Source organism: Drosophila mauritiana, chromosome 3L (assembly GCF_004382145.1).
Source record: "Drosophila mauritiana strain mau12 chromosome 3L, ASM438214v1, whole genome shotgun sequence".
Classification (NCBI taxonomy): domain Eukaryota; kingdom Metazoa; phylum Arthropoda; class Insecta; order Diptera; family Drosophilidae; genus Drosophila; species Drosophila mauritiana.
In genome coordinates, this window is record NC_046669.1 from 9,522,294 (window position 1) to 9,547,790 (window position 25,497).

The window sequence follows — 25,497 nt, forward strand, 5'->3', positions numbered from 1 at the left end:
TTGGGTTTTTGGATTCTCTTTATTGAAAGGCTCGGCTCGCATTCGATGGCTAAAACTTAATAGTAATCATAATAGTATCGTATCAATAAATAACTAAAAGTAAGGCCAAATCAACTTCAACGCTAGTTACAACAAGTTATCCCTTCTGTGGCACTGGGCATCCAATCAAATTAAATGCAAACACGGAGCTGCGAACTTGGGAGACTTGGACTAAAACTCAATGGGTGGCTTGCCATCTCGATATCAATGTAAAAGACCTTTGTTTAACTACATTTGCAACAGTACAATACGCTACGGCTGAGACGCATACGATAATTATATTTTGTGTCGTACAATCAAATTCTCCGACCATTCTGCCCCTCGGCTTATCGGCTGTGTTCACTACTCGATGACGCACCTCCTTGGCGACGGTTTGTTTTTCGTGTTTAGTTGGGTAAATTCAATTAATCACGAGTACTCCTCGCCACCCTGCTAATCAGCATCCACTTCTCACTCCGCACTCGCACAGCACTTGATAATTTGATATAATTTCGTTTGTTTATTGTTTTGGATGAGCTGCCCTCAGAATCGTCCATTGTCCGCTAGGTAAACATTAGTGATTGATTGATGGGTTGACATTGCTTCTAGTTGTTCGATGGCTCCAGGTCCATGTTCTGGCCGGCGCTGGTAGACGGGGATGTGGTGGAGTCAGCCTGAGAGCTCGACCTTTTGGCCGAACTGCTCGCGAATCGTCCGGAGCTGGAAGCGCCCTGTGCCGAGCCCGAGGGCCGGCTATCCGCACCCTTGTCCTCGTCGTCATCGTCGTCGTCCTCCTCCTGGATCAGTTTTCGTGCCAGCTTGACGGCCTCAAACTCGCGATAGTGGGCCTTGCGACGTCGCTCGAATTCGCGCCGCCGTTCTGCAAGCAAATATGTTTTAGCAATGTTTGGAATCTGAGATGTTCATGGCACTTACGTCGCTCCTCTTCGCTAAGGGGCTGGTCATCACCGGAGGAACCATCGTCCTCGATGCTCTCTGTCGACGGCTGTGTGTTAGCCGCTATGCGGAGTCTGCAAAGTAATGTGTGGTTTTAGTATTTGTAAGTTCAATTATATATATAAAGTACAAAATGACTGGCACGACTTTAAAATAAGACTTCAAATTTCAAAGAACTTTTCACAATTGTTAATTAATAAGTTATATTCTTAAAAAATCTGAGGCAGTCGTATTTCTCAATAATGTTGATATATGTATATGCTTTTCATTATCAACGATTGTTTAATCTCTGAATCTATAAGGCATATGTAAACAAACATATTTGAACGACGCATTTTCTGGAAATCAGTTTTGTTTGAAACGTGATACTCTGTGCTCTTGCCAAGTAAACAATAGGAAGGCTCCACATACTTCTCCACTAGCAACTCGGTGTCCAGCTCGTCCCTGTTCTCGTCGAAGCCCTCCGTGTAGTTGTACGGCGTTTTTGGCTCATCGATTTTCATGTGTCCGTAGTCCTTGTCGGCCGGATGGAAGGTCTGCATCACGTTCAGCTCATCGAACTTGGCACTTTTGCGAAAACTTGTAAAGGGGCGAAAAGTACCACTTAATAAGGGCTATTAACTGGGGTCATTCGATGACCTCACCTGGCTCCCGACTTGTCGAAGCTACGCGAAGTCTTGAGTATACCCTTGCAGGGTAGCTGTGGGCTGGGATTGTTCTGCATCCTGGCTATCTGTGTTACCTGTAACAATGGGCAAAGACCAGAGTGTGCTTTAGTTGCGAACAATGCACGCGGATAATTACGTCAGGCGGTTGGGAGTCATTGATGATTTCGTAGATTTTATGGTTGTTGTTTCTGTTGCTGCTGCCACTGTTGCTGCTGGACAATCGTGAATCACGGCGGCAGTAGCCGAACAGGCACTGAAATCGCGATGTTCGCCAGATTATAATGGCACAGGTCGCGGCGAAACCTCGTGCCCTTGGAGGGGTTACCATTGCCGCCCACTGGGTGGCCACTGCGGCCAGCAATGCCCCAGCAACGCCCCGCTGGCCATCCGACGCATTGTTGGCATACGTCTCCGCCTGCACCACCGCCTCCATTCCAAATCCCACTTACTTGTGTGTCTTTCGCCTGTTAACTGCAATTGCAACTGCGTTTCCGGAGGGCAATTTACGCCACAATCTTCAAGTTGGCAGCCAGCTGGGTTTGGGCGAGGGCCACGATCTCATCGATGTCGCCAGCCGGGCGGTGTTGATCTTAATTTGGAAAACGTTAGATTTGACTCTTTACGCTTTAATGGCCACTGTGCTGTAATTCTGTTCTAATTTCTATTGCAAACAAATGGCAAATCCGGTAAAAATATTCTAACAAATTCTACTAGAGCTGGCAACACAGCGATGGCACCTTCGATTACACTTAATCGATACTTGCGTAGCGTGACCCAAGCCGATTAAAAGCATACCGTACTTTAAATTATTAGCTCGGATTCGAACCAATTTTAAGAATAGTTTTCAAAACGTCATTTGAGTTAAAAAAAAATAATTTTTGAGACTAAAGAACATGCATTCAAATTTATATTTGAATATCCTTGCGAAGGATTTTAACGAATATGTGTTCACCAAATTGAATAAAGAAAGACCTGTCCATTTTCTCCGGCAGAACGAATTTAATGCTTCCAGTGGGTGAAAAATCAACTTTTTGTATCGTACACTTTACTTGCTTGTATATATTTACTATTGCTAAGGTCATTAAATTAAATACTTAGAAGGCTAGTAATTAGTAGGTGTTGTAGAAAAAATGCTGCATGTATCAGTCTCTCAGTTGAAGCGCTGCTGGAAGTTCTGTTGCTGGTTGAACATCATCTGTTGCTGCTGCTGTTGTTGTTGCTGCTGCTGTTGTTGCTGCTGCTGCTGGTGGTGAAAATCTTGCTGGTTACCAGCTCCGGACAATCGAACTCTCTTTGCATTCGGCTCAGCGTTCATTTGCTGCTGCTGCTGTTGTTGCTGCTGCTGTTGCTGCTGTTGTTGCTGCTGTTGTTGCTGCTGCTGTTGCTGCTGTCGCTTGTTATCCGACTTATCTTCCTGGTCGTCGTCGGTGAGGAACTCACGCTTGGGATACGGTATGGGGCAGCCGGCGAACACGTCCTGCGTGGGCTGCGGCTCCTCCTGGAAGTACTGATCCTGCATGGCCTGTTCAGAGGTGATGCGCTTGTTGGGATCCATTAGCAGCAGTTTCTGCAGCAGGTGAAAGGCCTTGCTGTCTGGCTTGATTTTGTGCCTTTCCATGTATTTGGCCAGCGAGCAGGTGGAGTATGTGGAGCGTTTAAAGTCCTTTGTCAGCGTATGATGTTCCGGCATCTTCTTGATATCCTCCCAGTCCTTGTCCTGCGGAAAGCCCATCACATTGAAGATGCGGTCTAGCTGATCGTGGTGATACGGATTGCTGGTCTTTATGTCTTCCTGGCGGCAATGGAAGATGGGCTCTGAAGTTAGTAGTTCGGCGAAAATACAGCCAATAGCCCAGATGTCGATAGCCTTAGTGTAGTGACGAGCGCCGAGCAGCAGTTCCGGAGCGCGATACCAAAAGGTAACCACCACCGGATCCAGATCTGCCAGCGGTTTCAATGGGGCATTGAAGAGTCTCGCAAAACCCATGTCGGCGATCTTTACGCGGCCCCTCTCGTTGCCATCGCCCATCACCAGGATGTTGGCCGGCTTCAGGTCACGATGTAGCACCCAATTACTGTGCAGATAGTGAATCCCATCCAGAATCTGGTATAGCAGACTTTTAACCATACCGCGGGGAACCACAACCTGCTTTTTGGTCGCCTTCGCCGCCCGATGGAACTTGATAATGTGCCACAGGTCGTGCTCCGCATAGTCGATCAGCAGGAACACCTTGCGGTCGTTGTGCGACAGAAACACCCTGATGAGGGTAATTACGTTTTGGTGCTTCAGTTCGCGCAGCAATGCGATCTCGCGGCAGGCGGACATGGACAAGCCGGTGCCATCGATCTGCTTCAAAGCATATTCCTTGCCATCGCTACAGAACATGAACATTATAATTATTTATATTGTTTTCGGATCACCCAATGACCAGTTCACCTTGTCTCCTTCCACTTCGCCTTGTAGACGTGGCCGTATGTTCCGCGTCCCACCTTGCAGCCCTCGTAATTGAATAGGTCCTCCACTTTCGTACGCTCTATCTGCGTTTTCATCTTGAAATCGTAGTCCATGTTTCCAAAAGTTTGCAAATTCTACAATTGTTTGTAAATGAAGAAGCCGCCAATCAGCTGTCTGCCGATAACGATAACAAAGCCTAAACCTAAACCAGGGATGGGAAGTTCGACAACCGCTAGCCATATTTATAGCTATATTTTTTAGCTAGCTTTTTAAAACAGAAAAATTATTTATTTAATTTTGTTGCTTTCCTCATAATTGCAAATATAAGACTGTTTTTTTTTTTTAAATTTTTCCGTTAGTCCAACTATTAAAAAATGCTCTTGTATGCAAACACAAGCTAAGCCAGTAAAACCCAAAAACTTTCTGACAAAAGGTTTGTATTATACTATCCCAATAAAATATGAAGGCTCAATCAAAAATAAACTCAAAAGAAAAGGAAATCAAAATTTATCCATTGGCGATACGCTTTATTTTTCCCTTGGAAAATATCTATGTTTTTATTTTCGATTCTTTGTACCAACAACTTATCAGCTAGGCATGGTAAAAGTAAACTATAATTGTGTCCTTAAAATGCAAGTGAAATTATTATATATGAACCACGTTGGAAACTCCAAACAATTTAAATTCATAGCAACATCTCGTCGTGTTTCTTTCTCCGTTTCGTATCTCTATGTACATTACATTATGCAGATATTAGAATTAAGAAATGCACAAATTATTGGATTGGAATGCATAAACAAAAGGCAATATGATTGAACGCGGCGGAGGAAGACACTTTTCAATGCGATTGATGAACAATGAACTAAATATGGCAAAAATTAGATTATTTAACATTCTAGTTCTAGATGTAAATTACATGTGTAATTAATATTGGAAGAGCTTTGGAAACAAATCGGTGGAAGTAAGTCGAAGCTAACCAAATCGTGTTTGTGTTAACAATTAACTTGTTTTTCGTTTTAAGTTTAATATGAAATTAAATGCATTTAATAAATATAGGTGTGCGTGCGTGTGTGTTTGTATATGCAAAATGGAAGTAAATTTGTTCTTAACAATGCTTTTTGTTTGTAATCTAGAATTTGCCGAATACATATCGTGTGTTGTTTAACATTAGCTGTATGACAGTTATATAAAGTAAATATACATGTAAATGTATGTTTTTTCTTGCTTTTCGCAGTTTTTTCTCGCAGTTTCTTGTATTTATATAGCGCGTTCAGATTGCGTTAGAATTATTTGCTTTTCGTGTGTGTCGCCTCTGGGCAACACGCCTAGTTTAGTTTTCTTGTTTTTTAGAAATTTTTGCTACGCCTAAAATAACTGGTATAATGAAATTAATCATACACACGTACATATATATAGTGGGATATATATATATACTCGTGTATCTGCTATTTACATCTTTTCATTTTCATTTCTCTACTCATCATCGCGCCGATACTTAACTTAGGCTAGGCTTTAAAAAATCTTAGCAGTTTCTGAGTTTTTAGTAGTTTAGGCTTATAAAGTTATCAGTTTTCAGTGGTTCTCTGCCCTCTTTGCGCGCACACAAGTATAGAAATGCTCTTTCCATATTGGGTATTTCGTTTTCGTGTAAAAATAATGTTAGCACATACAAAAAATAAATAGGCTTATAAATATTTAGATTTCGTTTCCGTTCTTCTTGTTTTCTCCTCGTGTTGTTGTAGCTGGTGTAGGCGGTACCGTAAAAATCTGGTGTATAAAAACTGTTAATTAAAAAACTTAGTCTAGACCTTTACAACGTTAAACTCGTAAAAATGATACAAAAAAAACAAGAGCCTAGAAATTAGCACAATAAATCTGTTTGTACAGCAGCATCCTCTGGTTGCGGGGAGCGGGAGGGGGTGGGTTTGGCCACGTCGATGCGTACTCCTTTACCTGGTCGTGATAATGGCCCGCGGCAAAGCGAATACGCACAGCCTTGAACGCTAATAAATCGGTGGAGCTGGCTGCGATGACGATGTGGTGCTGGGCGGTGCGGCCACCACACTTGATGTGGTCGACGATGGACTGGAGGAGGATGCATTGCCGCAGTTATTGTTGTTCAAGTTGTTGTTGTGGCGCTGCAGTTGATGGCTGCGCAGGGGCAGGAACTGCGACTGCTGCTGCTGGAGCGGCTGATGGTGCTGCTGTTGCTGCTGATGGAACGACAGCTGATGCTGCGTGTTGTGCAGACAGTAGGCGTTCATGTTGCTCGTAGTACCTGGCTGATAAGGATACGCCCGAAAATTCTGCATTTGCGGTAGCACTGGCTGCGACTGGAACTGCTGAAGTTGCTGCTGCTGCTGCTGCTGTTGCTGGTGTTGCTGCTGCTGGTGATGCTGCTGATTCAACTGGCCGGCGGCTCGCATCATATGCCAATAGTTATCATCGCCAATGGGTGCCTGTCTGCTGCCGTACTTCAGTTGCCGCGTAATGCCCTGCTTGTAGTCGCGATGATCCCTATCGATGGCATAGGCCTTCTCCCTCAGCTTCTCAATCGTTCGCTTGAACTCAGCGAAGGCCTGTGGTGAATGTTTTTGCAGATCGTTGGCCAGCGGCACCAGAGGATTGTGCTGTTGGTGTTGCGTTTGCGACAGATTCTGGTGATAGGTGAGCGGATCGAGCAGTGACTCCAGCACACTCATGTTGGACATGATCAGCGTGTGGATGCGCTGCAGATCGAGCGCTGGATCCAGCGCCGTTACCAAATCCATCTGGAAGTAGTCCATCGTCTTGTCCAACACCTTCTTGCAGCCCGGTGAATTCTCATCCGACCGGCCGCAGCAGCTATAGAAGCCACTGACAAAGGCCGAGGGATGGAAGTACTGCATCCGGATGGAGTTCATCAGACAGATCTTGTGCAGCAAGTCGAACCACTCGCGCTCCTCCACGCAGTTCGTTGTCTGCACAATCAGCGAGCGATCGTTGTGCACAATCTGTGGGAGAAGAGGCGAAAGTAAATCTTAGTCTCATCTTTGTGCAATTAACATAAATTCTGTGCGCGGCGCAATTGCAAAACAATCGCACCCAAGTGAAATCGCTGGCTGAGACAATTCCCACATCTTGGCTGTGATAAAAAAAAAAATAAAACGTAACGCCAAGAAATCGCACCCACGATGACGATTCTCTTCTGCGTCGGCTGCATTGGTTTCTAGGTTTTGAAATTTCCCTTTTTTTTGTCTTTTTTGTCTTACTACCTCCAAGTGGCAATAACAATAGCGTACGCAAAGCGGAGCTACGCCAGTTCATCTGCATAATAATGCTAATTATTTTTAATTGCCGCAACTTGTCATTTGCCACACAAAACTCTGTGAGTGATTAGTGAAAGTTTCGCGGGCAACTGACTGAGGTTCGGTTTTCACTGTCGCCGAGGATTGGCCTGCCTGCTGCCGCCATCGATTAGCAGCCACTGCTCTACGCCCACACACAGCCACATGTTCCAGTCATGAGTTTGCCGCCGGAGGCAGTGATGACGCTTTTTCAGAACCAAATGAAACCTAATTATAGATAGACTAAAAAAGAAAGAACGATGCGGCTAGCTATAGGATTGTCTTGCTTTCTAAGGAAGTTTACTATTCTTTCTGATATGTAAGCTCCACCTAACGCGTTGCAAGTTCGCAACCAACCATCTAGCATGTAAAGCCAGCTAAATTACCATCACTGCCCGGAGGTGTGTGGGCTTTGGCTGCCTATTTATAGATGTGGCGTGGATCGCACGTTTCCGGCACACTACTCTCGTGTGCATTATTCGTTGCAGCACATGCAAATCGCAGACGAACCAATTGCAATCGAAGCACATCGAATGAATGCTCACCTTAAAGCAGTTCTGCATCTTGAAGCTCTTGTCCTTCAGCTGCTCCACGCTGGCGATCTCCTGGAGCGGTATATCACAGATGGGTTGTTTGCCCTTCGACTTCGCGTAGCTGAGCGAGTGGGTGGTGAGACGGAAGTGGCGTTGTTTGAACTGCCGGCCAAAGCGCTTCCGGGATGTCGGGTACTTGGTCATCAGGCTGTCGGAAGGAAGAGGGAGAAGCAAAGAAAGCGGGGTCTTAGCATCTGCTCTTCGAGATCTCGCACTAGATCCCTCTGTTCTTGTCCCAGGCTCATACGCAACCGAGACAAAAACAGAGCTAATTGTTCAATAAATTATAAGCAATTTCTCTTACCCCTCGCTAGACGTTAGTATAGATTTAATGTGTGATGAATAAGTGTGATTTTTGTGTGATGGGATGGTATAAATGTGTGATGTGTTGGGCGTGATGGATTGGTTTTGATTTATTATTTGATACATGTTTTTTTTATTTTTTATATTATTTTTGGTAAAAGCAGCGCGCGGAAAAGAAGAGAAAGACAAAGAAAGTTTTGGTATTAGAATAAAACGAAGCGTAATCAACCAAATGCCTTGGGTGGGATATGCCAAATCTATAGAAGAGGAGGTATATAGAGGGAGCATTGCACAGTCCACCAATCGATATTTTCTAGAGGCTACAGGCCACCCCCACTGATTGGGCAAGTTTTTCGAACCAAATCAGGGGGATCGCGCATCTAAAGAGCATCAAAAGTAAAAAACCTCAACTTACCCCTCTTTAAGTAAAACTGGTTCCAGTGGCGTTGCCGCCGCCGCCGCCGGATGAACGCTGCTGCTCGCGTGACTGGGCGTCGAGATCACCTCCAGGAAGTGCTTAACCGCATCCACGTGCTGCTCCGTGCAGAACTTTTTGTACAGCTCGACGGTGAACTCCTCCTTGCAAGTCTGCTGCGACGACCGGGAGCTGACCAGGTTACCCAGCGATTGGATCGTCTTGGAGATGAGCGTCAGCGTGCGACTCGTTTGGGCATCCTGAAAAATAAGGAAAGACGTATTATTAATGATTTATTATTATTGATTTATTTAAATAGATCGTTTATCAGAATCAACTTACCAGTCGCTCGGTGGTCAGATCGAAGAGCTTCGGCCCCAGGATAGCGGGCGCAAAGAAGCGGAGGAAGATGAATCCGGACACCACGGAGTAGCGCACTTCTCGATTGCTGGGGAAATGCTCACCCGCACACTCACGAAGGTCGTGGAAGATCTGACACAGAACTTTGGGACAGCGATCAGCGCTCTTGGTGATTGCCTCAAAAACCCGCTCCACATAATCCTGCAGATTGTGCAGATTCGTGTCCACTGCAGAGCGATCCTTAATCTTGCTGGGATCGATCTCACATGGTTTCTTTTCGGCAACGATCTGCGACAAAACGGGACGCAATGTCTGATGGAGGTAGTGCAGTCCAGACAACCGCATTGCCTCATCCATCATCTTGGAGACCAAGGTATTACCCCGGAAAATGGTGGTGGGATCCGTCAGATGGGAGATCTCGTGGTCAGCCAGCGCCTTGATGATCGGCGCAATGCGCTCCGTGTGCGTGAAGAGTCGCACCAGCGGCTGGGCCACCTCCGTCTTGCCCGAGACCAGCTCGCCTAGGATCGATACAGCCGACACGGTGATGGGTCGCTGATCAACCGATTCCAGGAGCAGATTCATAAGATCGTCGTATGTGGCCAGCGGGAAGACATGATCGGCGGTGTAGTTCAGATTTAAACGCAGTGATCCAATGGTCGAGTCCACGCTTAATCTCGTTCCCGGCGGCGTCGCACATGAGCGGGGCGTGGCGTTCAGCGAGCGGCAACTGTTCGTCATGGAGCGGGGTTGGAGATAGTACCAAGCCGATGGATTAACCGCCTGCTGCTCCTGCTTATTAAGCATTGGCAGCCGCACTTCACCGAGGAACACTTTATCGGACATGGCTCCATGTGCGTCGTGCCACACGCTCACCACAATCTCCACCAGATCCGCACCGCCCAACGGGTAAATAGAATAGCCCTTGTTCGCGGATGATTCCAGGGAACCGGCACTCTTGTTACTTCCAGTGGTATTTGTGCTGCCCGCATCCGCATCGATGTGTAGATCAAAGTACATGGCCTCGTCAAACTCCGGATCGACGGTCTTTTTGCGCTGCTTAGTTCGTCGCGTCACCTGGTGCTTGTTGCTATAGTGGGCGGTACAGACCACAAATGGATCGCACGTGCCCTGCTTCTTGGCCAGGTCCACGCAGGCTGGTACTTTGATGGTCACGCCAACGAATCTCCCATGCGATTTCCAATTGGACAGCTGATCCGACGACGTGGATGTGGTATTGATGATCGGAAAGTGCTGAGTCTGCGATGGAGGATGATACACGTGACCAAATAGACCGGCGGCTCGCGTCTTGAGTGTCATGGCTGCCGATGAGGAACTCGCTGCAGCGGCTGACGCTCTCTGAATGTTGCTCAGTTCACTGTTCTCCTTGTAATCGTTCAGGTGCGCCCGCTGCTGGTGGCTCTGGCGTAGCAGGTGCTGGTGGTGCGGCAATGTGTGCAGTCCCAGATCTATGCCCTCGGAGAGGGACTGAGTCTGTTGGGCTTCCGTAAATGCCACCTCCACATTAACCATGCCCTGAACCTCGGAGTCTTGGTCGACTGGCCTCAGTGAGAACCAGTGATCCTTGTGATTGTACATGTGCAGCTCCTCCCGCTTGATCGCTATCTTGCCAATGGGCTTGTCCTGCTTCATATCACGATCCCACAGATAGATGGTCAGGTAGCGGAAGCGGCGCGGAATCTTGAACTGGTGCTCCTCGCCGAAGAACGGCGTCAGTGTGCGTTCGATGGTGGGTGTGCGGCAGATCTCCTCCTGGTCCAACGCAATTGTGCAGTAGACATCGCGGGTGCCCTGTGTGCTGCAGCTAGTGTTGGCCGCATTGCGACTGCTCAGATTCTTTGCCTCGCCTGGAATTAAACGAAAAGAAAGGTATATTAGTACTACATTTCATATGCACAATTTATCAAGCTTAACGAGTAAAGCGCGTCCGTTTGTTAAGATTATGGTCTTTGTTTCAGGTGAAAATATTTAACTAAAGATTAAGTGATTATCGCAAGTGGTCTTCGAGTATAATTCGGTTTACTCTTGCCTTAAAGCATTTAAATAAATAAAGTTTATGTTTGCGACCAGATAAGTTTCTAAAGCACTGAACCAAGAACAGTAGAAGTTTGAAGTATTATAGAAGCCATCTATTAATGACTAATGAAGACTTTAAAAATTAAAAGCCAATAGCCTCATTACGAGAATTTCTAATGACCCAATCACACACTTTCTCCCAACCGGAAACACTGTTAACAGCTATCAAACATTCATTAGCATAAATTAATATAAGATTATCCTCTCCATTTTCGTATCAGCAGCTGTTTGGCCTTGACACCTGCCAACTTTTGCTGTTTGGGGATGTAAAAAGTCGCAATCACAATCAATCGCATTACACCATACATATAATTCCAGCGGGCTCTTTTGATTTCCGAATACGGACAGCGGACGTGACTTCCTGTGCGAGTGCTTCGATGCCTATAGTCTATATAGCCTATATGTGTTTGGTATTGTGAACCGATGATGGCTGGCTGGTGGTCGACGGCATTGGTTTATGGATGCTCGGCCACCTGGGGGACACAACAAATACATACATATATGTAGTTCGCAGTGGCTGGCGCTTGGCTAGACCGAGTGGATTGTAAGCGGCGTTGATAATAAACGGCAAGGCCTTGATAAGCGCGAAAGGGTGAAGGCGCCGGCCTGCCCACAAGGCAAGTACTATAAAGTTGCTCAATGAAAGAAATTAGCGGCAGTCGAGCGGAAATATAATAAGTGCACGCACACCAACGCCAACGTGCGTGTGCCGTCGTATCTGTGTGTCGATGCCGGCATTTGTATCTGTATCTGTATCCGTTGTGGCCAAATTTGATTTTGCCCGCTATTCACAAACTTCCATGATTAGCACCTTGGTTATCATGGTTAGTCTGTAAACAGGAAATATGGCTCGGCTATCAGATACCCATTACAAACACTATCTGCGAATTTTACACTTTTTTAGGAAACATTTGGGATAGAGCTGCGTAGAGTTGAAAAGAATGAATTGCAGCTTTGAAAAAAAAAGCCTTCTAAGCTGAGGACCGGATGGCCCCGCCCCGTTTTACGCCCCTGTTGACACAGCTGGGCGGTGGACAGCGTGTGTGTGTGTGAGTGGGAGGTGAGGCTATATTTCGCCATTTGTGTATGTGACTATCACCTCGCGACTATTATCAATGGGGTTATACGTTGCGTATGTGTGTTGGCAAAACAACGCCACTTTTCACAATCACAATCGCACAGTTTCACACTCACGCTTCGCTTTTTGCGATAACAAAGACATACGTTTTCTTTTTCCTACATGCCTGTGTGAGTTTTTTATTTCTTTTCATGAATGAAAAACCCCACAGACAGTAGCACATTTTATAAGCAAAGTAAATTAAAGCAAAGCAATCGGCGAGGCAAAAAAAAAGCAAGCAAACAAACGGAAACAACAAAACGGAAAATGACGAAAAACAAGAGAGTTGGGGCTTTTTTTTTTTTGCAGGAGAAAAGCAAAGCAAAAAAAAAAAACAGTAAATTTCATTCATAAAATAATAGTGGTAGTAAATCTATGATAGAAAGGGGGAAGTCGAATGGGGGAAACCCGGCAAGAAAAAAGTGTTGAAATATTTGCGTTTCTGTGACGTTTATAATTTATTTATGCGTGTTTTTTTTATGGCTTTGCCTTGTCATTGGCTGTCCCACTGAATGTTTATATTACTCGAATCGTTTTCGTTTTAATACCCTTGAATTGGGTATAATAACTTTGTTCGCACGTTTGTAAAATATCTGATATCAAACTATACAAACTATTCGTTGCTTGTGAATCATCAATTTCTAAAGGGTATATAACTTTCGGCTTGAAAAAACTTTATTTGCCGATCTTTGATGAACAGCCATGCAAAACCAGCAGACAGGCAATCAAACTTTTCTAAATTTAATGACATAATCGGTGGAATTTCGCTTATTCATTGAAATAAAAAGGAAAGAATGAAGGTAATGGGGGGAAAATTGCCAAACGAATTCCATGGAATCGAACGAGCCCCCAACCAGGAGTGGCGAAATCATATTCCGAACTTGCCATTTCGCTTAGATGTGGAATTAATGAGTTCGAGTTCTCGCCGGGCTCCAACGTTTCGTCGCAGTCCGTCCTATATCCGACCTTCAGATGCATTGAGAAACACCACACACCATGCACAGTGGCAGTGATGGAGGAGGAGGAGGAGGAGGAGGAGGATCGGGTGTGCATATATATATATATATATATAAATCATCTTACATATGCCAAACACGATAAACGGAACCAGAGCTCGATGAACTGGGAAAAGCCAGAAGGTTTATGCATGGATAAAGTCAAGCGGAAGTTGGCTCATCGATTTTTTTTACATTTCGGCCGGAGGATCACTATGGAATTTTTTTTTTTTTTTTTTTTTTTTTTTTTTTTTTTTTTTTTTTTTTTTTTTTTTTTGCACCACCCTGAGAACGGAAGTCGTACGATCTCTTTATAAAACAAGGAAAAAGTGCAGCATGTGTGGCATGTCAAATCAAACTGGAATCTGTTGAAATCACAAAGCATTTTCCATTCTTCCCAGAGAAACCTAATAATATCAGGTATTATTATTCCATCACTCGAAAATTTCAAAATTATACAATGTCTAGCCAGACCAATGCGGGTGACCTGATCAATTAACCAGATCGCTGGGATCCACTGGGATATATATATAAAGATCCCTAAGCAAACATTTTGATAAACATGCGGCATGTTTCTTTCAACGTTTCCCGTCGTCCCCGAAAATAGAATCATCCTGCCATGTGGCACATGCGGCTATATTGCCATTGCCGCAGCCCCAAAATGAAAATCGAAAACTTCTAAGGTCGGCACTCTTTTTTCTCCTCCACAACATTGACATTTGCCTTGGGGTGCTGCGAGTTGGGGGGAAATTTCAACATGATCCCATTTTTCCACACCCATCATTATTGGGATATATTGCGGGGGACAGGGTCTCATTAAATGGCTGAAAATTTTCATGATTTCCTTCGCAGACGGAAAATTAAATTTAAAGACTTTGTAAGTAGATTTCCTTTCCTCTCCCCTTTGCTTTTCTGCACAATATGCAAATTGATTCAGTGCAGCATGAAACGCGCGCGAATTAATGAGGCGATTACTCCACGAGTGCTGCAAAAAAAGGAGGAAAATACGAATGGAAAAAAAATATAAAGAAGGAAGCAGACAAGCAGACAGCGCTGTAATAAATTCTAAAAAAAAAGGCAAATGAAACAAAAAGCAGCCAGCTCAGAAGCAGACATTTATGCAAAGGAACGGAAATAGAGATAAATTCTTGTGTTTTTCTTGCTTTTTTCCAGCTGCCTTTGCCAGCGGAAGGGAGATTTACACAGACCGAACTCTTTGTGTCTGGCTGTTTGTTTAAACGGCAGCTTCCTGCGGCCAAAATGATTGTGTTTTGCACTTTTGGCGGAAAGCTGGCTGGTAAGTTGAGGTGGCAAGAAGACTTCTGTTGCAGACTTCCCCTGCAGCCCTGCAACATTAAAAACTAAAAACCCTTTAAGTGCACTTCCTTTTCCGCTGCCACTTCCTTTGGCCATAAAACCATGTAACCAGAAAGGGCAGGCCCTGCTCTCCTAACGTGTTGCGCAATTAGCCAGATTGTGGAGAGAAAAACAGGTTAGCTGGCCCAAACCAATCCTCGGTTGAATGAATGGAGTGGGAATTGATTCGGAACTGGTACTTAAATATCAATTGGCTCTTTTTGTAAAGCACATTTCCACATTTTCCCCTCTTAGCATATACTATCTGTGGCACTATTAAGTTAACCATTATATTAATAGATTGTGCATTGCATTTTATTGATTTGGAAATATAAAGGAGAACCAGAAACCAGTTTCTGCCCATGCCCCCCTCTGTTTTTCTCTGTACGTGCTGATCGATTTCCGGTCTGATTACGCTCATGATCTCATGATCATCTCACGATCTCCTCCTGTTGTGGCCAACTTTGTTTGGCTTCGGCCTGAAATTCTGGACATGTCTTATTGGCTGCGCTGGCTTTTAATCAACCTCATCGATCTGTACACTTTGTTTATGTACGCAAGTGTATTGTATACACTTTATGTAGCATTGTATGTACATCCAGATGAGTAATTTCCCTTCGAATTGTCATTGCTCTCGCTAGTCCAAATCATTGCTTTCTTTGGCTGAAATTTTCGTGTTACCAATTTACCTTTTTGGCACTATTAACCTTCAATTGCACACATCACTCAATGTGAGCGACGCGAACGCACGACTTCCATTTCGAAATGGCCAAATTGGGCAGACGCCTATTACTGCAATACCCCAACAAAACAACAAAAAAAAAAAAAAAAAAAAATACACTAAATAAAACTACAAATGCCGCTCATTAGAGGCAAGTCAACTGGCGGCGACGACACAAAAACTCGCCTGACTGTGTGCCATAAAAATTTAATAATGATAAATACACTTTGTAAGGCGCCCACACAATTTGGCAGGCGGCTGCGAAGCAACCAAGCCAAATTGGCCTTGGCCAAAAGTGGTTTTCTATGGGGCGATATGTTGAATATATGAGCCAAGGATCATCAGCCGTTGACAACGCTTTTTTTTTATTGTGGGAACAAAACATTGAAATGCAATTAAAGAGAAGGTGGCTTATTAATGACAACAACTAAATGTTTGCAAAACAAAAGCACGTGTATCGAAATATTCCATCGTTTTCAAATATTTTTCTAAAATATCTTCTTATGCTTTATGGTTTTACAAGCAATTACACAACTCACTAAAAAAAAACCAAATAGAAGGTTACATTAATAAGAGTAGTTAAGAGGAGCACTTAACCCCGTGATTGCTCCACGTGGTTATGGGTTTACATACACATAACCCCTCCCAAAAACTCTTCAACTCGAGTGGTTTAGGCGCATCTAACGACGCCAAACGATTCCTCGGTTTCCCATTAAAAAACTTGTCCCCAGCCTTAGACAATTCTTGGCCCCTGACATTTCCGCTGTGGTGTTACCTTTTGAGAAACCACCACTAAAACCACAATAAACGACACTTGAAACGAGCCAGCGAAGCGCACAAATTGTGGCTCAAAATTAATAACGCAGCTCGGCCCGAAAAAAAAGAGTGATATAAAAACAGAATTCATTTTAATTACAAATTACAAGAGACTGACTGTCCGATGGAACTGAGCAGAGGAGCGACTTAGATCAGTTAAGCTCCAAAGAAGCGCCACAATGAAAACATAAAAGTTGAAGAAGAAGCAGCGTGAAGTTCAAAGCCTTGGGAGGCGAAAGATCCGATCCGGACGACAACTGACCCACCCGGTGTTCCACAGATGCCTCTGACCCCTGATGAAGTCAACAACATCAAAGTAAATGCGAGGAGGTCAAGCGTTAAGTCATAAAAAAAGGCCCCACTCACTCTTAAAAAAAAAAGGGGTGGGGGAAAATGGGGAAATGCGAGTATGTATAACATTATAACATGCTGCTGCCTCATTGTGGAAAGCCACAGATAAATGTTAATCATCGCAGGCAGAGTCATCAACGTCATCGTTGTCATTGCGATTGTGATTCCCTTTTGCCCACTGATACACTGAAGAAAACAGATTTATTGCTGCATTCAATATTAACTAGGAATAAAGTGTACTTGTACTTATTGTCTTCCACTATTTAGAATAATGTGCTCTTTACTTAGAATATAGATCAGATCATACATCATTTCCAAAACGATCTAATTTTTTGCTGTGCCTGAAAACCTCAAGAAGAAGGCCGACTTCGACCTGAATAAAAAGTATTTTAGAATGCGCTAATTACATAAAAACTGGCTGATTCCTTGAAAGCGGCAAACAAAGTTGTCGGGACAAACAAACCTCGGCGAATGAGCCTCCGGCCTTTGGGCTAATTAACATTGTTCCCCCGGCCATATTTTCAAATGAAAATATTCCACTTTAATTGTGGCTCAAGCTAAACCATATATATATGTATATATACAAACTTGTATTAGAAAAATGATTTAAAGACACGACCCGAGAACTAATTGTCAACATCGCCTTGGCGTCGTCCACCGAGTACGAACCATCTAGAAATGTTCCATGCGATCTTTGGCTCGTTCAATTGCAACCAGTTTTGGCCCGGTTGAAGAGAGGCGAGGAAAACGAGATGGAAAACTGGCAACCAACTGGAGAACAAGACAGCACAGCTCAGCTCAGCACAGCACAGTACAACACAACCGGCTTTTAATTAATTACCTTTTTTGGCCAAACTATTTATTGTTGTTACAGAACTCTAAACAGCACAGCACAGCACAGAACTGAACTGAACAAAGTCGAGTCCATGTTAACTAGATATCTCTGTTCTGGGTCTTCAAGTTCAACGAAATGTGAATTGCGTGTGGTCCGCGAATAAGTGAGTAATTCCCCAGTTAAAATGTCATTGATATTCAAACTGAGATCGGTAGTGAGTCACACCCTCGTCGTTAGAAAATGAAATTTAGGTTATGCGCTAAACATTTTAATTAAGTGGAAAAGTATTACGCCAATTTCGGACGGACAGCGTCGTTTCGTGTAGAAATCGCAACGACCAACAAAATGGAAATGGAAAGCCCCCACAACAATAGCAACAAAAGCGAAACTCCGTGTGTAATTGAAACTGAGCACAATGTGGAAGTATTATTATTAAGCATGCAAAGCATAATGAAGTGGAAATATGAAACTTGGGAGAAGAATGCAGGGTGTACATACATATACATACATATGTATGTATAGCGCTTATAAATACATACATCACGCTATAAAGCGGATGGGAAAGAAGCTGTCTTGGAAGGGGAAGTTGGGGGTAGGGGGGCATAAAGGTGACACAGCTAATGTGCCATAATGATGCGATAATCAATGATGATTATAGGAAATGAATAACTTTCATTCTTCAATCATCGGAAAACGTTATCGTGAGCCGTTTAAAATCGCATTTCTATAACTTAAGTATAGTTTTTAAGAGGGGAAACTAACTAACTATACTATGATAATGAGTTTCTATATAACTAGAGAATATGGTTAAATTTCCTGCTCGATAGGTATTCCCGATCCATACCACAGCGTTTTTTAACACTAAAACTGAAACTTTTGGATTTTGGAATGCAAACACCACTTTAGATATGGTGTTGTGTAATAACTACCCAGGATTTTTAATGAGATCAGATATCTTGGAATCTTTGCAGGAAATAGGGTAAACATGAACCACAAAGGCGAACGAATAAAATGAAGGTAAAAGGTGACAGCTAATTTGCCATAACAACCCGATAATCGAAGGAAGTACACAACTTTCGTTCTTCAATCAGCGCAGAAACGTGTTTTAATTCATTTTTAACCAATATTGTGCCATCTTCTTCGCAGAACACAAAAAGGGCGAAAGGGGTTAAAAGCAGCTGGAGAAAGAATGGAGGGGGCAAAAGGAAGTGGCAAGAGGAGAGGAGGGTGCGATGAGAAGATCCCGACAAAATCAGAGGCGCATGCGAAAACAATTGAAGCGCGCAAAAAGCAGCTGAAGAGGGGAAGACACGTAAAAAAAGAAAAGCAACTGAAAAAAGCAAGAGTTTTATGGCCGGAGAAAAAGAACACAAAACCGCAACACACGAAGGGAAACTCTGGGCGCTGGGAAACGGAAATCAAAAGCGGCAAGGCAACAATGTTGTTGCAGCTTTGCATATAATTTGTGTTGAAAAAGCATAGCAAAAGCTGCTTATGAGTTGCGAGATTGAAAATGTGAGAAGCAGAAGAGGTAAAAATAAATGCGTGTGCAGGTGTGAAAATGAGATCACGGAACTTTTTTACACCCCACCTCTGCACCCAGCCAGTGGTGGTTATTCATAATTCTGTTTTACTTTTTATGTTTCAACAGGAAATGTAAAACCACCAAAAAACAACCGCAAGTTTATTTTTCGTCTATCTCTTGCAGTCTGGTTCGCTCTCGCTTCAGAATGAAGTGGATGGCAGAATGGAGAGGAAAAGTGAGAGAGTGTCATTCATTCATTTGACCTTTTGCCAATATATAGTAGGCCATTAATCGATGCTCTTTTCGCTTGTTGCTTTTGATAATCATTCATAAAACAGACACCTTTGTATTGAGAAAAGTACACCGAATTCGAAAATTCCATTCATAAAAAAACCCACACATTGTTGCTGGGATCTCTCTTCCGCTTGTGTGTGTGTTTTTTTTGTCGCGTGTGTGTGAGCATGCGCTGGAGCGTCACACAAACACATGCTTGATTTCCGATTCATTCACAAAAAGGGGCGCATTCAAAACGGCGGGGGGCGTGTTGGACGATGGTGGAGGAAGAGCGGTTCAGGGGGTAGGTGCAGAAGCGAATGCCGTAACATTCAGCCTGGTCATCCATTACTTCTCAAACGGCAGCAACAATAAATGTATTGCACTGCTGCTGCACGAAAAAAAAACACACACACATTAGGGAAAAAGGCAAGAGAAACACACGCACACAGCAACACGCGAGTCAGAGCGGGATAGCATTCTTATACACTTGAACGCAATATGCATTTCTAGAACAAAAACACATTTGTTTTCTCAATTAATCGACTTTCTTTGCCGCAAATCGCACGAATTTCGGTTTGCCACTAGATTACACAACATTTTGGACAACTTTTAGACATATTCTCCCGATTCTATGTTGTTTTCTGCTCGCAAGAGACTCCGCGGGGGAAACGCGGACGCTGTCAAAATTCCAGCACACTTTAGACCATGAAAAACGCATGTTGCTGCGCGTATTTCACTCAACGTTCATGCCACGCATGTTCTTCGACATATTTGTGGTGTTTTTGAACTATTTCGCACTCGATTTACATACCAATTTTCACTTTTAATTGCTCTTCAATGCGCACTTCGCGTGTATCGGCCATTTTGTTGTTGTTGCTGCTTGGCTCGACGGCGACGGGCGAGTTAATATTATTGTCGTCTCGCTCGTCGAACATATAGCGCTTCTTCTTCAGCAGCATTGTGCGCCCGTTCTTAAAGCAGCCAGCTTTTTGTCAGCTACCCGCTGGGGAACTTGCAACACGCGATTGGAAATTTAACTAACTCCTTCACTCGTTCTTCACGAAACTTTAATAACTCGAAATTAATCGTTTTTTTAACAGGTTTATTAGCCGGCTATTTGCATTTGTATTTCATCACTCGCTGCAGCGTCGCATTGTGCATAGAGCTGGTGTGACGGGAATATGAGTCGATTTGCCGCTCACGAAATGCACTTTTCCTGTTGCTTCAGGGCTCGGCTGATTTTAGTATTTTGTTGTAACTACAAACTGTTTTTTGCACGCACTAGCAGATATGGGATTATATTATCGAAGTTGGAAAGTATTCGGTTGCTTGACTGTTCCGTATCGCATAAAACTTGGTTCTCCGAGTTTATTTGCTTTGCGGGTTTACACGCATCCGCGAACAACCTTTCGAAGCGGAATCAGAACTAGAGTGACCGTAGCGAGACGGTGGTATGACTCCATCAATTTAGTGTGACCCTAGCACAGTTCACCGAAAATACCATGGGAAACGCAAATGTCTAATGTTTGCTTAATAATTTGCTTGAAGTAGATCTGTTTTAAAATATATTGATTGATTTTATTTAACAACCGCTATGCATTAGGTTAAGCACAACAGTAAGGTTTTCATAAAAATGTTTTATTTTAATTTCGATATTTCACCAGTTCTGGTTATCGAATATGTATCGTTAGCTCCAGAAAACAGTTATATATTTTGTAATTCATTTAAAACGTATTATTATTCAACACAATTTGTGGTTTAGACTTAAACTTAAGGTTTAAGTGATGTTTCTGTTAATTCCGATTTGTTTTTAGTTGCTTAACTTTGAAACACACCCCGAAAAACAAACGTGTTGCAGCGCGGCCGAAATGGAACTGAATTAAAATTTCCAAGCGGCAAGTGTACACATGCACCTCCCAAATTTTGTGAATGAAAACGCACACACACAGCAGTGGTCACCTACACTTTAACACACACACATGTTGCACCGGCGCCACCAACAGCGGAAGCAACCAAAGATCGCCGAGAAAGTCAAGGCATATGCGACTTGAGAAGGGCGGTACAAAGCAATATAAACCTATTGCTTTGCTTATGATTTGATCATTAAGGAACTATATCAGAAAGCAAATGTTTATTTTTCAATTCAACTAGCTTTAGATTCATATCTATACTAATACTTATGGATGTACTTGGCAAAGTAGGTAAGCAGAACTCAAAAGCCCGGCTGTTTATACCGTAGCGCACATTACGTGGGCGTTCTGGCTCGCAGACAGTCCACAGGAACCGGAGGAACCACATAGTACACACATATGTACATTAAAAGTACACAAATATTCAGAAACAAGGCAGTGAAATGTGAAATTCACACGGCATCCGGACAGCAACGCCGCTTATGTTTTTCCTTACGCATATGTTGCTTCTGCTTCTTGCCTTGGTAACCACATGCATCACAACAACAACTGGCAGGGAGAGATCAACAAGTGAGGCGGTGCATCTTATCACAACTGCCGCCAATAAGTGGAAGTGGTCGGGTCAACATTTCGGGTGGTAGCTCGGCTCAGTTTCATTGTTTCCGTATGCCCTGCATCTGATCTAGTCACTTCAAATGCACTGAGCAAAATAACACACTACATCTAGTTAAAACTGTTTAAAAATCCTAAATATAAAATGGGTAAGAGTAATAATGGTTTTAAAAACTAAAATTTTTGAACTAACGTTATAGTAGTTATGGTTTATAGTAATTGTAATAATTTAAAGAGGCGGATCGAAATGTAACAGTTCCTATTCTAATAATAATAAAAATAATATTTGTTAAGAAGGTTCACAATGCTATTTTCTGTGTAGCGTGCGTAACGACCATTTGAATATGTTGATCATTTCGCTCAACGAAACGTAACCGACGTGGGAAGAAGAGGAGACATGGCTTTTCTTCTATTTTCCGTTTCCAGCTGTCCACTCGATTCCTCCTCCTCCTCCATTTGCTCCGCCCACAAAATTCGGAGCTAGGTGCAGATGTTATAAATATAGTATTTTGTGGCAGTTCCATTCGTATGAATGGGTTTACGAGTTTCGGTTTCAGGTTTTTGGGCCTGTTTATAAACCCACCCCTCCCATATTTTCATGTATTTACGTCCGGAAAAGTGTTTTGGTCATTTGTCTAGCTTCCGTTATAATTTCGTTATGAATGAAAAACCCATTTGGACCGGGTTTTTGATCTCCCTAATTTACAACATTTATTTAGTATTAACTCAATATGGGTTCGTAAACTTCGTTTACTATTTGCGTCGTGAACAAGTTTCTTAAAACGTTTACTTTTTCTTATCCACCTCATGTTAATGTGAAGTTTACACATAAATACTCATAAAAGACCCAATGTGGGTTTTCCTAATCGCACTTTGAATATATTTAAACAGCAAGAGGTAAAGGCTGTTAAATAGATTTATAGATATACTTCCAAGCTCCGATTTTTTTTGGTGAATTTATGGTTTTTAAAATGTATACCAATCAAGGGCAATTAGTATATCAAAGCCGTTTGTCATAACGATATTTATAGACTTGGCAACACCAAACTTGTATTAAAATTAAGTTTATAGTTGCATCTAAGTAGAAACGTTTTAAGTTTGATTTTCCGAAAAGACAAAAGTGTTTTCCAAACGTCTTTCTAAAATATTTGATTGTCAGTTTCTCACCACAAACCAGATTTACTCAGAAGTCCTCTCAGTTATTTAGTTACAGATTTCGGCTTGATCTGCGGATTAAGTCAAATGGCCGTTTGGTTTTTCGTTTATTGTTCAGAGAGTGTTTACACGCATATGGTTTTTTTGTTATAGTATACAATAGACACTTAACGATTTCCAAGTAATGTAGTCATTTAGTTAAATGTAATGTAGCAAATTGTTAGGTGTCCTCTTGAGTTGCGATTGCATCATTATTACATAACTTGATTTCTTTTTGTTTTTGGCGCGCTAAACGTAAAGCTTAAAATGTAATCATGTTTGTTGATTGTTTGCGTAAACAATAAGCCTTAAATGAAATACTTAATAAAAAGATCGCATAAAACAATGTGTGTTTTCTTTTGTGTGTGTGGGTGTGTATGTGTGTGCTTGTGTGTTTGAGAGCGTTGGTCGCATTTGTCAGCTTTGTGGGATTAGGATCGGGCGCAGGATCTCATTCTCCTCTAGCTGCTTGTCACGATGCCAACTCCAGCTCAACGGCAGCCAAATTAGGAAACGATAAACAAACTGCAACGAAAAGAGAGCAATTGATTAGCATCAGGACTCTGAAAAAATATTTAAGACTATATTCTGAACCATATGCCATATAATTGAGGTAGTTATTATTATTGCTCCTAATCTTTCGAGTGACTAAGATCACAAATGCTTTGCGGAATGGCAAATACGACGTCACATGCTTTATAGATAACGTTTTTGAAACCACAACTTGGAATTTCATTATTTGTATTAAATTGGGTTCTCATACTTACTTTTTTCTCAACTCATCGAACGCAATTTGGGCCAGCCTGCGGTCGGGTTACCCTGGCGTCCAGTTTACGTCCCATTTACTTGTTGTTGATTGATAGGCGCTCAACGCTGGCGAGCAGCTCATCGGCGGTCTGGGATACGACCTGCTCTTGGTCGTCGCTGGTGCTCAGGTTCTGCAGTCGCTTCTCCAGCGCAGAGAGATCCTCCAGCTCGCGTTGCTGCTTCACCATGTAGCGCAAGATGAGCGTGGTCAGCATGCACATGTCCTCGAGGATCTTGGCCGTCTCCGGCGTGGGGTGATCGTAACGATTGCGCAGCAGTCTTAGCTTGGCCTCGGCGAGCTCCAGCGGTGACTTGTTGCTGCGGTCGTACATGTGGACACTGGCGCCGCCCTGGAGCAGCACACCCACCACAACGTTGAAGTTATTGGAGCTGGCCGAGATCACAGCCAGATGGAGTGGGGTATTCCCCAGCGAGTCGACTACATTTGGGTTGGCTCCGTACTTTAGTAGCTGCTGGACAATGGGTATGTAGCCACGACAGGCGGCCAGATGCAGGGGACTACGATTGTACTCGTCGGCGGCATTTGGATTGGCCCCACCCTCAAGGATGCGGTTGAGCAGCTCGATGTTGCAGGTGGAGGCGGCGGTGCGCAGTTTGCGGCCATTTGACTGGACGATTATGTTGCTGTAGCTGTAGGTGTGCTTTAGACGCTGCATTCGCGGCCGCATCTTAAAGCTTTTGCTGCCCGAGGGCAGGGTGCTTGGATGAATCAGGCTGGGCAGATACTCGGCATTGGAGGCATTTGGATTCAGCGGCAGGGGCGGCAGATGCGGCAGGGCAAAGTGCTCGCCCCGATCTCTGCTCAGCTGGAATGATGCATTCGTGCTGGGGTTAGAACTTATGTTCAGGTTGAGGTTGATGTTCATGTGGGGCCACTCGCCGTGCGTGTTGGGCGACGATGTGGGCGTGGGCGGCATTGCCGGCGGCGGCGGCGTTATCATGATCCCCTTGGAGGCGCTGGTGGGCATGGGCATCGGTGTCGATTTGGCCAGTACCATGGCCATCGACATGGGCGATGGCGGCATCGACATCTCCACCTCCTCCTTGGCCGACTCCACGCCGGAGGAATCGTTGTTGGTGGCCGCAGCCATAGCTTGGTCGCAATCGGATTGTGTGCCCCGTTGCCTGTGATGCAGTGCGTCTGTGTTCCTGGTTTCAGTGTTTGGGCCTACGGCGAAAAAACTCTTCACAGGCACGCGCTGCTTATTTTCCTGTCTGTATTGTTTGTTTATTTTTGCTTCTTTTCCTGCCCACTTTGGTCACTCTGACCACCCGTTATTGGTGTGACCCTGCGGTCGCTGAGCGTATTTATCTTGATCTGCAATTGTTTATCTTCATCTATTACGTCCGTAGTCCTCGTTTTAAAACACTTTGACTCACTTGGTTTTCGGATTTTTATGAGTTGGGGCGAAGAGCAAAAATTCTTGGCTCGTCTGTATTGTTTGTATTTGTTTTGGCCTATCGATACATATGTCTAGTGTGCTAGCTATCGATTGGAAGGATGAAACTTCTGGCGAGGACACTATCGCTATTAGCCAGCCCTGGTAGGCTAAATATTTAAACATCAAAAAATGTATATAAAAATATTTTAAAATTCAATTATCAAATTTTTAACATCCAGTATTGTAGTATTATTTTCAATTAAAAAAATATATAAATGTTATCAGCTCTCTGCCATTAAGTTGAATTTAGTATTCAACAACTATCCCCATTAGTTAAACCAGTTAATCTTATAACCTACAATCTTAAGATCTATAATTTAATGTATG

The 25,497-nt window shown here is 43.5% G+C and overlaps 4 protein-coding genes across 7 annotated transcripts; all 4 read right to left on the reverse strand.

Annotated features, from left to right (window-relative positions):
- Positions 1–2,383, reverse strand: LOC117140906 (protein phosphatase inhibitor 2). The gene is made up of 5 exons (XM_033304076.1): positions 2,093–2,383; positions 1,620–1,717; positions 1,387–1,554; positions 955–1,049; positions 1–898 (listed from the first exon to the last, which is right to left on the reverse strand). The coding sequence occupies exons 2-5, from the start codon at positions 1,697–1,699 to the stop codon at positions 624–626; spliced, it is 618 nt and encodes a 205-aa protein (XP_033159967.1). The 5' UTR covers positions 1,700–1,717; positions 2,093–2,383; the 3' UTR covers positions 1–623.
- A 234-nt stretch (positions 2,384–2,617) lies between these two features.
- On the reverse strand, positions 2,618–4,246 carry LOC117140905 (cyclin-dependent kinase 8). Its single transcript, XM_033304075.1, has 2 exons — positions 4,081–4,246; positions 2,618–4,018 (listed from the first exon to the last, which is right to left on the reverse strand). The coding sequence occupies exons 1-2, from the start codon at positions 4,209–4,211 to the stop codon at positions 2,794–2,796; spliced, it is 1,356 nt and encodes a 451-aa protein (XP_033159966.1). The 5' UTR covers positions 4,212–4,246; the 3' UTR covers positions 2,618–2,793.
- A 357-nt stretch (positions 4,247–4,603) lies between these two features.
- Positions 4,604–20,767, reverse strand: LOC117140903 (GTPase-activating protein). Of its 2 annotated transcripts, XM_033304073.1 has the most exons (6): positions 19,996–20,767; positions 9,078–10,963; positions 8,736–8,995; positions 8,322–8,327; positions 7,970–8,165; positions 4,604–7,091 (listed from the first exon to the last, which is right to left on the reverse strand). In XM_033304073.1, the coding sequence occupies exons 1-6, from the start codon at positions 20,141–20,143 to the stop codon at positions 6,102–6,104; spliced, it is 3,486 nt and encodes a 1,161-aa protein (XP_033159964.1). In that variant the 5' UTR covers positions 20,144–20,767; the 3' UTR covers positions 4,604–6,101. The 2 variants fall into 2 exon arrangements, with proteins under 2 accessions (XP_033159964.1, XP_033159965.1); XM_033304074.1 differs by lacking the exon at positions 8,322–8,327 and having other exon boundaries at positions 19,996–20,765.
- A 2,141-nt stretch (positions 20,768–22,908) lies between these two features.
- Positions 22,909–25,201, reverse strand: LOC117141004 (ankyrin repeat domain-containing protein 54). 3 transcript variants are annotated; one of them, XM_033304257.1, is made up of 3 exons: positions 25,109–25,201; positions 23,668–25,046; positions 22,909–23,425 (listed from the first exon to the last, which is right to left on the reverse strand). In XM_033304257.1, exon 2 carries the CDS (start codon positions 24,817–24,819, stop codon positions 23,743–23,745), a length of 1,077 nt encoding a protein of 358 aa, XP_033160148.1. In that variant the 5' UTR covers positions 24,820–25,046; positions 25,109–25,201; the 3' UTR covers positions 22,909–23,425; positions 23,668–23,742. The 3 variants fall into 3 exon arrangements, with proteins under 3 accessions (XP_033160148.1, XP_033160150.1, XP_033160149.1); XM_033304259.1 differs by having other exon boundaries at positions 23,668–25,066; positions 25,109–25,185; XM_033304258.1 differs by lacking the exon at positions 25,109–25,201 and having other exon boundaries at positions 23,668–25,078.
- Between the last annotated feature and the right edge of the window lie 296 nt (positions 25,202–25,497).

Coding starts and splice junctions, on each gene's coding strand:
- LOC117140906 (XM_033304076.1), bottom strand. CDS start 1,699: ATGCAGAACAATCCCAGCCCACAGCTACCCTGCAAGGGTATACTCAAG. Junction 1,555..1,619: donor TTCGACAAGTCGGGAGCCAG/GTGAGGTCATCG, acceptor CCCCTTTACAAG/TTTTCGCAAAAGTGCCAAGT. Junction 899..954: donor CCTTAGCGAAGAGGAGCGAC/GTAAGTGCCATG, acceptor ATTTGCTTGCAG/AACGGCGGCGCGAATTCGAG.
- LOC117140905 (XM_033304075.1), bottom strand. CDS start 4,211: ATGGACTACGATTTCAAGATGAAAACGCAGATAGAGCGTACGAAAGTG. Junction 4,019..4,080: donor GCGAAGTGGAAGGAGACAAG/GTGAACTGGTCA, acceptor CATGTTCTGTAG/CGATGGCAAGGAATATGCTT.
- LOC117140903 (XM_033304073.1), bottom strand. CDS start 20,143: ATGCTGCTGAAGAAGAAGCGCTATATGTTCGACGAGCGAGACGACAAT. Junction 10,964..19,995: donor GCAATTAAAAGTGAAAATTG/GTATGTAAATCG, acceptor GTTTAATTCCAG/GCGAGGCAAAGAATCTGAGC. Junction 8,996..9,077: donor ATCTGACCACCGAGCGACTG/GTAAGTTGATTC, acceptor CTTATTTTTCAG/GATGCCCAAACGAGTCGCAC.
- LOC117141004 (XM_033304257.1), bottom strand. CDS start 24,819: ATGGCTGCGGCCACCAACAACGATTCCTCCGGCGTGGAGTCGGCCAAG.